The 11,300-nt window shown below is 33.4% G+C and overlaps 2 protein-coding genes across 3 annotated transcripts; both read right to left on the minus strand.

Moving 5' to 3' along the window:
• Positions 1–968: 968 nt before the first annotated feature.
• Positions 969–4,655, minus strand: LOC102624964 (hypothetical protein). Of its 2 annotated transcripts, none has more exons than XM_006493598.4 (7): positions 3,977–4,655; positions 3,301–3,513; positions 3,054–3,200; positions 2,663–2,782; positions 2,491–2,577; positions 1,654–2,237; positions 969–1,133 (listed from the first exon to the last, which is right to left on the minus strand). In XM_006493598.4, coding segments are annotated over exons 1-7 (1,551 nt in total). In that variant the 5' UTR covers positions 4,376–4,655; the 3' UTR covers positions 969–1,132. The 2 variants fall into 2 exon arrangements, with proteins under 2 accessions (XP_006493661.1, XP_015381270.1); XM_015525784.3 differs by having other exon boundaries at positions 3,054–3,203.
• Positions 4,656–7,933: 3,278 nt separating this feature from the next.
• LOC102625251 (transcription factor bHLH122) lies at positions 7,934–10,827 on the minus strand. Its single transcript, XM_006493599.4, has 7 exons — positions 10,631–10,827; positions 9,618–10,320; positions 8,959–9,266; positions 8,702–8,866; positions 8,540–8,605; positions 8,358–8,426; positions 7,934–8,268 (listed from the first exon to the last, which is right to left on the minus strand). The coding sequence occupies exons 2-7, from the start codon at positions 10,180–10,182 to the stop codon at positions 8,215–8,217; spliced, it is 1,227 nt and encodes a 408-aa protein (XP_006493662.1). The 5' UTR covers positions 10,183–10,320; positions 10,631–10,827; the 3' UTR covers positions 7,934–8,214.
• Positions 10,828–11,300: the final 473 nt, after the last annotated feature.

Below are 11,300 nucleotides of genomic sequence, written 5' to 3' on the forward strand. Positions count from 1 at the left end.
TTCAACTATATAAGGACAGAATTATTTTTATTATCTTCCGAGCTTTGACGGGACTCAGTAATTGGGAAGAATTTTGACTACAAAGATTGCCAACATCATCAACTTCCAAAACACTATTCAATTGAATTCTGTTTCTACTACCCAAAAAGAGAGAGGGAGAGGGGAAAAAAGAGGGACAGTTGTGGCGGTGCCTAACTGCCCATTTTGGCTAATTACACTGCCATCCCTCTTATAGTCTTATTTGCTGCAAGTTGAAAATATTAGAGACTTTAAACTTTTAACATATAAATCCTATATATTTCTATTATTTATATTTGTATCCTAGACCCCAGTTGATTATTATGAAATTTTTTATATTATTATTTCGTCATGTATTAATATTATTGATAAATTAATTTTTTTATTACATATTTAAATTATTTATTGTAGATTAAATACATTTTATACAGAAACAGACATCAATTTATTATTATTTTTTTTGAACACCCAACAATGAGCTACCAAAAACTCACATTGTTTAGGTCTTGTTTATGATTAAAGTACTGTAACTTTTAATTACAACTGTTGTGGAAAAAAATTATAATTATAAAATAAAAATTAATAATATATAATAAATATAATTTTTAAATAATAATTTTAATAAAATTATTAAAGATATAATATAATAAATTTTTCACTATAGAGATATAAATCAAATTAATTTCATTTCCATAATACAAAAGTTGGTATTTATTAAGCACTTTAGTACTTTAACTTTTTAAGGTACAGCTACCCAACCTCAATCCCGAATAAGGCCCTAGTTAACAATGGTTATGATATGTACTTGTAAAACTCGCTCCTCAAATGGTCAAACCATATGAGAATGACCCCATTTAGGTGAATCCAAAAGCAAATTGTGCGGCCCCAAGTCTAAAGCAGAGAAATTTTTACTATGTGACAGCATCAACAGAAGAACAAGCAACCAAAGATTCAAAATTGATCATTTTGATTTATATGAGGAAGCTGCCTCAAAATCTATTACATATAAAATCTGCAGAGCTGGAAATCTAACAACAATAATGATATTACATTCACAGCAGACCGGCTTAAACCTATTAGTATGTACCAGCTGCACCATAACTTTGACAACTTTCCTGCATTATCATTAAAAAACGAAAATGCAAAAGTAAATAAAAACGAAGTACAAGCTTCTGTAGACACCATATTCACTAAGTAACAAGCTTCTGTAGACACCATATTCACTAAGTAACGATAACTGCATCATTTGGAGCCTATAATAACAAAAGAACTGGCACATGTATGAACTAATCTTATGTTCAAAGGTTTCAAATTCCTGTTAAAAGTAAAAAATTCTTAAGATGAAGGCAGAACATTTAGCAAAGATTATGAACTCAAAAATGATGAATACAGAAATTTAAAAGCATTCCTTGCAGGGACAATTTGGTTTGACTTTGAGACATTTCAAAAAATTTAAGAGATATAGGAGAATCTGAAGGTTCAAAAAGTCTTTGGTAAAGTTTGCTCAAAAAGAAAAATCTTGTTTTTGAAGATTCCATGCCATAAATCAACAGAAACTTATAAAGAATTAACATATAGAAACTTCTTCCAATAGAATCATAAAGCAGGAAGCAATCACAAATACACAAGACTTACTAAGCCCATCTTTTCGGTGGAGCTGCATCCTTTGATGCCGTCAGAGGTTGCCTTCTAGCCTTCTTGAATTCTCCTCTAACAGGAGACTGCTTCTGCCTCAGAGAAGAAGTTGTTCTAGACTTCTGATTTGTTGGTGTTTCTCGAAGAGGACTTGACTGAGGCTTTTTGGATCTGCCCATTGGCTTCAGCAAAGAACTTGAGACTTTTGGTGATACTGATCTCTGTCTACTTGTTGAGGCAAGTTGTCCCCTTCGAAGAGGGATGTCTTGAAATTTAGCCATGGGACTTTGAGGAGGGGAGTCTTGAAATTTAGCAGCTGAATCTCGAAGAGGGGTGTCTTGGAATTTCGCTACTGGAACTACTGGTAGGTCAGTGGCTACTGCTCGGTCGCTGGCTACTATTTGCTTGATCGCTACAAGTCGGTTCTTGGAAGGGGAATCTGAATCTGAAGAAGAAGGGCTAGTAGTACTGTCCATATCATAAATAACATTATTTACCATGGTGGGAAGTTGCCAGCAGTTCGAGTCTGAGGCTGAGGTTGAGGCAGAAGAGGAAGATCTCTGTTGCCTTGTCAACTGCACTACCTGTATTTGGTGACATGATTTTTCTAAGAGCTCATTAACGAATTTCATAACATTCAAGCTGTATACATGAAAGGTTCATGAATAGATGCTATTTCTTGAAATAGAAGACTGCAGAATGAGCTTCTCTTCCTAACACTGAGTTTGACAATTGATTTTATAAGAATTCACACTAATATTCACTCCAGCTTCCATTTAATTTCAACTGCTAATTCCCTTATCTCGACAAATGCATTCAGTAACATTGATTTCTCACCTTTTGTTCTAAGACCAACATGTCCTTCTTAAGTCTTGTGATTATAAAGTTCTTTCTAAGTATGATGTCTTCCAACTCTGAGATCCTCTGTTATCAATAAAAAGAACTAAGTTAATCTTGGTCAGAAGAAAAAATCTAATATGAAATGAAGGGGATATAAATGAAAAACTACCTTTGAACCTCTGACATTAGTTGACTGAACTAAGGTGGTTAGCTCTTTTATGGTGGTGTCTTTCTCTTCACACTCCTTCCTTAGATTGCAGATATCTTGTTCTATTGAAAAGCCGCTCATCTGCACAAGAATTTGAAATCACAAAAATGAAAAGTTGTTGCAATGCTTAAGCATCATCACAGAATGGACAATAATTTGATCCTTAATTGGTACTTGAATAATCATTCAAAATGGAAACTTGCACATTTGTACTTCACAAGATTGATTCAATGAAATTCAAGAACCAATTTACTATAAGATCAAAGTTCAAATATTGATGGATATCGACTAATCTATCTGAACTTCAATGAGAAATCCCAGGTGTAAACAAAGTTTTGGGATCTTCCATTACCTGGAATTCTGCAGCAGATATGCCACTTGATGATGCCCAGTCTGACAGGTCAGACATGCGGCGCTCCTCTTGTTCTGACTCAATTGCATGAATCATTTTATACGGCATCATCTCATCCCCACTGGAGTTTTTTCCAGCACAACTACCCTGCTACCAAATTAATAAGATAGTGAGAGTAAGTGTCTCATCTCAGATAACCTGTGTATGCAAGGCTAACATTCTACGGGACAATGAAGTTAAAATTTACCGCAAACCCTGAAAGCTGGTTATGATGCTGATCACAGAGCCAACAACCACAATCAACAAAATTGATTTTGTCGCTGCCAAAAGTTTCGCTTTGGGCTGATTCTGCTTTCCCACTTAATGACATGTTGGCTATGATTCCTTGCTGGTCCTTAACGTAATACAACTGTTCACATAGGCTGTCAAGCTTCTGCTGCATGCTTGATAGCACCTGATCCTGGAAAAGCATTAGCAATGGTAAAACAAATTAAACCGGATCATAGCAGCTTCAATGTGAAAGATCACTAAGAATAATCAAAATGAAATGCAAACTATTTGTTAACGAATTGTCATACAATTCATCCAATTAACCGGGTCAAATATTGATACAAAAATACTTTATTGATTGAAAAATAATCTTCGCCAGCAAATCATATCAAATCTAACTAAGTTTATGCACAGTGAAATTCAAACGAATAAACATTACTTGATTACAAGTTAAACAGATAAACATTCAGGCGAATTAAATACATGGAGTTGCTAAAAGAAAAATAATTATATAAACATACAGTTGAATGTTATGTACAGGGAATTTGTGGCAGAATTTTTTTGAAAAAAATTTAAAAAAAAAGTCATCAATTTTTTTATTTAAGGCAATTTAAAAACAAACCCATTAAAGCAGAAGAGTTAAAATCACAAACCCTAAACTCCACAGATTTTGTAAGCTGTGAAATGAGCCGATTCTTCTTCGACTCCGCAGCGGCAACGCCTATAACGGCAACAATCAGAAACCTCTGAATGGGAGAGAAGAGCTCCCAAGCCACGGCTTCCTCTCGGCTTAGCCCGCCCTTAACAGCGCGAGCTGAGCTGGCTTTGTCAGCGTTCACAAGCCGGCCTTCTAACGACACCCACGCCAGATTTCTTCTCGAGACCGGCTCGCTCGGCCTTTTGAAATTGCTCGAGAGCCGGCGAGGCGAAGGGGAAGGCATTGAACGGAATGCATTGAGAGAGACTAACGCTGGCGGCGGCGGCATCTGAGCCATTTGTGCAGCGGAGCGCGAGCCGGGGCCGAAGCCGGGGTCATTGTCGGCTTCGTGCATGAGAGGTTTTGAATTTTTAAAAGAGAGTAGTGAGAACAAAAGGAGGAGCGTGATTACAGGGACATTATTGAATTGAAATTGAATTTTTTATTTTTTTTTGGGTTTTGGGGAAATTTTATTTTGATCGGTGAGATTTGAATTGAATGAATAAGCGAGTTACTATTATTGTTTGTATTTAATTGAATTCTGTAAATTTGAATTTTTTCCATTCGAGAGGGAAAACGTCGAACTTGAAGCCGCAAGGCACCCGAGTTGAACGTTGAAGGAGCATCTGGGCTTTTGACACGTGTCCGCTTTCTTTTCATTTGGCTTTATTTTTGTTAATACTTTTTGCTTTTGTAATCAAATTTCGAAATTTGAAATTATTTTTTTCCAAAAAAAATGATATGGTATTGGAGAATAGTGGATAGTGTATTGGATTAGATATGGTAATTAGTTTTAAACAAATCTTGTCTATATAGAATAATTCCACATCTATTTGTTGGCATTAAGTTAACTTCCAAATATCAACACTCAACAGATTTACTTTGAAATTTTTCAAGAACGTTAACAAAATTTATTAACTTTGAAAATCAACTTTATAGAATAATATCATTCTTTTTAAGTTGTAAATGATATTTTAATTATAACAATTTTGTAAAAAAAAATTAAATTTAAAAATCTACTAATAAATTCGTCAGAATTCCTTAATTAACTCTTGTAATGGTATAGCCTAAAGTTTTTACACTTATAATAAACCGAATCTACTTCTAAATATTTAAAAAATAAATAAACAGTCATAATTCACATCAAGATATAAAATCTGAAATTAACAACTGTAAATAAAGGAAATACTGTAGTTATCTAAGTGGAAACTTCATAATTTTCATTTTACGATCTAAGTTGTCAGTTTAGAGCAACGACTCAAATATATATATCTTTAATTTTATTCTTTTGAATTAAATGTAATTAGACCCTTTTGGGCCCAACATACAATAATTTATCGAGCATCTTTATAATATAAGGGTACAAGTAAACTTTAAACTTTTCTTACAAAATGATGGGGTAGGCGACAAACGTGCAATTAGTTGGAACTCAGCACCCACTTATATATTCACACAAAACATGTTCCTCATATTTATATATCCTTAATTTTGTTAAAATATCACTCGAATTGGACTTAAAGATGTGTTTGGGTTAACGATGGACTTGGATTCCAATGGTGGCCTGAAGCCTAGTAAACAAAGTAAGAGAAGTTGTGATATTTGACCCCTTAGTTACATCTCACCAGTTCCCACGAATCATTTTTATATTAATACTTATTATTATTTTATGAAATGACTTTAAAGAGTAAATAGTTTTTAGGTTCGCCCACATAATAATTCCTATTAATATCTAATTTAGCTATTTAATTTCTTAAACCCTAATTTATTTAACTTTTTAAATGATTATCTCTTCTTCAATAATGTATGCTTTAATTTTATAATTATGGAAGAAATTAAATTTTAGTACTAAATAGAAGATGATGAAAAAGTATCAAATATTTTTTAATGGTTATAACAACTATGGATAAAACCTTTAAAAAAAAAGAGAGAGGTTATAATGATTATGAGATTTTTTTTTCTTTTTTTGAAATAAATTTTGTAAGTTTTATATGGTAGGTACTTAGAAAAAAGATAAAAATTATAATGATGCTAAATTCATGATTAGATGAAACATGTTGAGAGATAAAAATTATTTTAAAATTTTTAATAAAATTAACTGAAAAGTAAAAACTAATGAGATGTAATAAGAAGGTCAAATATCACCGCTCAAGATAAGAGCCAGACAAACTGGGGCTTTCGTTGCCCCAGCACTGTCGGCCTCTTATTGCTCTTTTATTTGCCCCCATCCAAAGAAGCTTCACGGTTCTAAGAAAGGTACCCACTTATAGAAAATAAAATAAGTAATATTTTCTTATATCACAGCTATGCTTTGTCCCACCTCTGCTGAATTAATTAAGAGTAAATTTCAAAAGATGTTGTATTACCATGTGTCAATTTGTTCACCGAACTAACATGAGCAATGTTGGTCACTAAAAATAACAAAACAGACAGAAACCCTTTTCTTTTTGTTAAGATTATAAAAAAATTCTAATTAGTAGGCTAATAATATTTAATATTAACCGATAAGAAATATATTTTATCACTAAGTGAAAATTATTTTAGATTTATTAATGGGTTATTAACTTTTATTTTTTTGAATATATCAGTTCAGGCTCTAGTATTCTCCATCTAATTAAATTAAGTACAGGTAAAATTTCTCTCCCACTAATATGCATAGAGTAGATATAAGGGTAAAAATTCAAAGTTGTGCTGTGATAAACTTATCAAAGATAATCTTAATAAATTTTTTTTATTACAAATACAAGTAGAATCTTATTTGTAATTGTAATATATATGTATATCGATAAATTATTTATCATCAGTTAAATATGGATGACATCATGAATGACATGGCAAACACTTCCTACGGAATTGGGGTCCAATAAGAAAGTGATTCATCTATTGAGTCTATCGCTAGCCGTGCCCCACTAGGGCAAGAGCCAATCTACCCTTTCACCAAAACGTTAAAAACATTTTTAGATCATCTTCATATCATCATCATCAAGCTCATCAATTCAATCAATCCCTTATCATTTTCCCTTTCTTTTTTTTTCTTTTTTTTTGGGCACACCTTCCCTTTTCGAAGCATTTACATGAAAGTAGGAGTTTACAATCAAAACGAAACGTGCTACTATACATAGAATTATCTCATCTTTGTGGCTAAAAAGAGAGTTAGTGATCATACTTGAAGGATGAGAAATTAACAATGACACAATCCCATTTTAACTTATGTTTTTTTTCATAAAGTAAGGTGATAATTGTTCAATCTCTTCTCCATTTACTTTATGGTCCATTCACTTTATGCGAACTTCATAGTTCTTATAATGTATTATTATGAGAGATTTTATAAGTTGAATCAACTAATATCCATATTAAAAAATGAAATGTAACATTCATGTACTATCTTAATATGAGAAATATACTTTAAGAAAAATAATATTAAGAAAATTTTAGAAATTTTAAGATACATAGTGAAAGAGTTAAGAAAACATTTTCAAGCAAATGTTAGAGCAGTCTAAAACCAAAAAGAGCATGTACAATAATAGGAAGTCAATAGGCCTAATCTAAAGGTGAGATCTTTAATAATCACATAACACTTCACATCCAACTAAGCACTTGATTGATCTAGATGCACCAATGCGCTTTAGCATTTACTTTCATTTAAGGCAAAAAGAAAAATGACGTGGGGCAAATTTGGCACTCAATTTAAGATCCAATTTTGGTAACAAATTCCATCTTGTGGGGTTTTGTGGAATTATCTCTTTCAAAAGGATAATAGTTTCAACTATGTGATGCACAGATGGTAGGCCCCCACGTGTCCCCATGCCCTTTAATGGGATAGCAACCCTTGATAGCAAAGTGCACGGTAGAGCTTAGCCCCCAGCACATATCTCGTCTCTCTCGGCAACATAAATTATCTGATCATGATTGAAAATTATGCTAAAAGTACTTATTTAAAACAGCAATTAAACTATACAAAAACTAGCTACATAAATTAGCTTCTAGCAGCATATTTTTTCTCTCTTTTCTGTTCTTTTTTAATTTTTCTCCACACCCCACAGCATAGTATATAATAGAAATAAATAGCTAGCTCACTAAATACTAATCACTACCATCTTCATATTTTTTAGTGCAAAAAAGAACCCACAACCAAGCTTTATATCTTCCTTTTCCCAGCTCTTTTTCGCTTCTGTACATAATCCCAGGCCTTTTCTTCTATTGCTGCTCTTGCTTTGCGCATGTACACTTTGCACGATTATCCGAGAGTGCCTTTTTTTTTATTTAAAAGAAAAAAGATGTAATCAGCATAGTGTTTAATTTTGGGTTAAGATAGCAAGATTGCTTGGCTTGTAATGTACCTTCACTTGGCATTGAAGTTCTTTAACGTAATCAACGGCCAAATCTAGCATGTCTGCTGTGTTTGTTTGCTGCAAATTGTGGGGAAAAAAGAAAATGGATAAAAAAAAGTCACATTAGTTAAGAGTCTCCATGGACAAAATTAGAAACACAAATTAATGCAAAGAGAAGGAAATTATCGTACTTTGTCCATGTTGGGTACAAGTTCTTGTAGCTTCCTCATGCGCTCGCTAATTTTGGTTCTTCTCACCTGAAATTAAAATCAAAACCATATAGTAAACATAATGTATGATCAAGACTGCAGCAAGTGAAATGTAACCATCAACATAAGATTTATATATATTACCCGTTCGGCAATGCTTCTGGGATGGGTCGCACAGCCCCTTTTGGCTCGGATTTTGCACGGCACTGAATCTTGATAGTGAAGCAGCTTTTCAATTGTAGCTATATCTTTCGGCAAACTCAAGTGATGAGCTAAGAGAGGAGGAGGCCGGGTTCCGAGATCAATACTCTGTTGATGAAACAAGTAGCACTAAATCATTACTATACCGTTGGATCAATATTTGATGTAACAATTAGAATAACTTAAAAGGTGCTTGATACCTGAGTTTCAGTTGCACTCAACCCAGAAAGAGTCCTATCATCTTCTCTAAGTCTATTAACCTCACTGACAATATTTTCCGGCATCATTGAAGAATCATCCCAAGAATCCATAGGAAAGCCTGTTGAATAATTGCCGTTATGGCCTTCTTTGAACCCGGCATTGCTGGTTTTATTATCAACCTCCACAATAGGACTCATCGGCTTTGCACCAGTAGGTGGCTTCCCTGAAGAAGCATATGATGTTGATTCTCTTTTGATTGTGTTATTTCCACCACCATAATCTCCCATGCCTTTCATCATCACATAGCCTATCCCCCACGAGAGAAAAATAAGTAAATAAATTAAAAATCCCAAATCATCAAACAAGAAACTAGTTGATCTATTTCAATAGTTTATTTATTTTATTTAATTTTTTATGTCCTAGTTGCTTATTAAAAATTTCATTGGAAATTCAAAAAACTACAAAATTAAATCTACAAATTACATTAATTGGTTTGTAGAGATGATGAGGAAAAAGAGTGAAACATTTATTATCTAAAAACATAGCCTTAAAAAGAAACTTTCCAAAATTTTCTATTTCTTTATATAAATTGTTTCCAAGAAACCAAACAAACTCAACGGAGTGTGTTGTGAAAAAAAAAAAACAAAAAAACACATACCATTTTCAATAGTGATGTTACTGAAAAGTCCAGCAGGTGAGCTGCTATGGCGAATAAGATTTGAATTATTACCACCAGGACCTGCACCAGCACCACTCATCTTCATCGGCTGAGTTGAAAATCGATCCATGCCAACATTTTGACTCTGAAAATTCTGTTGCTGCAACTGAGGCTGAGGAGGCTGAGTTTGGTAATAGCTCTGCTGCTGCTGCTGTTGTTGTTGCTGTTGCTGTTGCTGTTGCTGCAATTGCATAAGCTGTTGCTGTTGCTGTTGTTGATCAGATTGAATTATCTTTTGTTCAGGGATGATGCTGTTGCTCGTGTTTTCAGTGTTGTCAGTGTTGCCAGCAGAATTTGACAAGAATCTTGCAAAGATTCGCTCTGTCTCGGGACTCGAAGGCCTCATGAGGAAATCTTCAAAGGCATCTTTGTCAAGAAAGCTTGAGAAATACGAACTCGGAGCTGATTGGTAACGTGTCAAGCCTGAGTTTAGCTGCTTCTGATGGTGCTGAATTTGATGATCGTGAAGAAAATGATGGCGATGTTGTTGAAGATCTGACTCCATTTTCACCTTGCTTCTTCTTGTTATTAATAATAATAATGCTCAAAAAAGTTGATTTTTTTTTTAAACCCTTTCCGTTTTTCTTTGGTTGTTTCAATATCAGATCAAACTTGAAGCTTCTTCTTCATTGGGATCTAATTTCTGAAAAATTGGAACAACTTTTGGTCAGAAAACAAGCTTTAAAAAACAGAGGAAACAGAAAAACAGAGGAAACGGAGAGCATAAAAGTCAAATTTTCGATCAGAGGAAGGGGATGGACATCAAATCTGAAAGCAACCCAGTTTCATATTCTTGAATCTGAATCACTCAAAGAAAAATGATAACCAAAAACAAGCAATGAACAGTGACCACTAAAAAAGGGGTGGATATGTTATATCACAAAACAGAGGAAACAAAAATAATAAAAAAAAAAAACACAAAAACACCCTCACAACAACAACGATAAACTCACTTAGTAAATCACTCTCTCTCTGCTACTGCTGAATTGATTGAGCAAAAAGCTGAAAGTGTTTTTGTTGTTGGCAGTGAGAAAGTGAAATCTTCAGGGAGCGAAAAAAAAAGAAAGAAATGGAAAATGAAGTCAAAATATAGTTTTTTTAATATAATTTTATTTTTATGATGATGATGATTGATGAGTTTCAGGAGGTGGGAAATAACAAGGACCAGAAATATAAATATAGTGGGGGTTTTTTTTTTTTATTTTGGTTTATTTATCTAATTTTCTTTTGGACATAAATACCCTTCGTGTTTTCTTTATTTATGACATATAAGTGGCATAATGAAAGAGCCTAAATGGCTAGCAATGTGTACACGTCACTGTACATACGTACAGGAGTGAAATTACGTCTGAAATGGAAGAAAAAGGACAATTTCTAGTTCTTTCTTTAGAACTGGGCTAAAGCTAACGATTTGATTATTGGAGCCCTCCATGCGTGCAAATGACGATGTTGTCCTTGTTAAAAACTAATAATTGTTCTGAGAAAGATTTGTTTGATCTTTTTTTTCCTCCAAGAAAATCACGTTTTCTTGATCGAACATTAGAGCCATAGGAAATCATGGTCCCAATTTTAAAAGTTTATATTTTATTATCAAAGTTTTGACGTAATAAAATAAAAATAACA

This window comes from Citrus sinensis, chromosome 2, assembly GCF_022201045.2.
Source record: "Citrus sinensis cultivar Valencia sweet orange chromosome 2, DVS_A1.0, whole genome shotgun sequence".
NCBI classification, from domain to species: Eukaryota; Viridiplantae; Streptophyta; class Magnoliopsida; order Sapindales; family Rutaceae; genus Citrus; species Citrus sinensis.

Bases quoted from the DNA above. Each gene is read 5' to 3' on its own strand.
- LOC102625251 (XM_006493599.4), bottom strand. From the start codon at position 10,182: ATGGAGTCAGATCTTCAACAACATCGCCATCATTTTCTTCACGATCAT. The intron at 9,267-9,617 runs GTATGTGTTTTT...CGTGGGGGATAG, and splicing joins TAACATCACTATTGAAAATG to GCTATGTGATGATGAAAGGC. The intron at 8,269-8,357 runs GTACATTACAAG...ATAAAAAAAAAG, and splicing joins AACTTCAATGCCAAGTGAAG to GCACTCTCGGATAATCGTGC.
- LOC102624964 (XM_015525784.3), bottom strand. From the start codon at position 4,375: ATGCACGAAGCCGACAATGACCCCGGCTTCGGCCCCGGCTCGCGCTCC. The intron at 2,783-3,053 runs GTAATGGAAGAT...ATTCTTGTGCAG, and splicing joins TATCTGCTGCAGAATTCCAG to ATGAGCGGCTTTTCAATAGA. The intron at 2,238-2,490 runs GTGAGAAATCAA...CACCAAATACAG, and splicing joins TGTTGGTCTTAGAACAAAAG to GTAGTGCAGTTGACAAGGCA.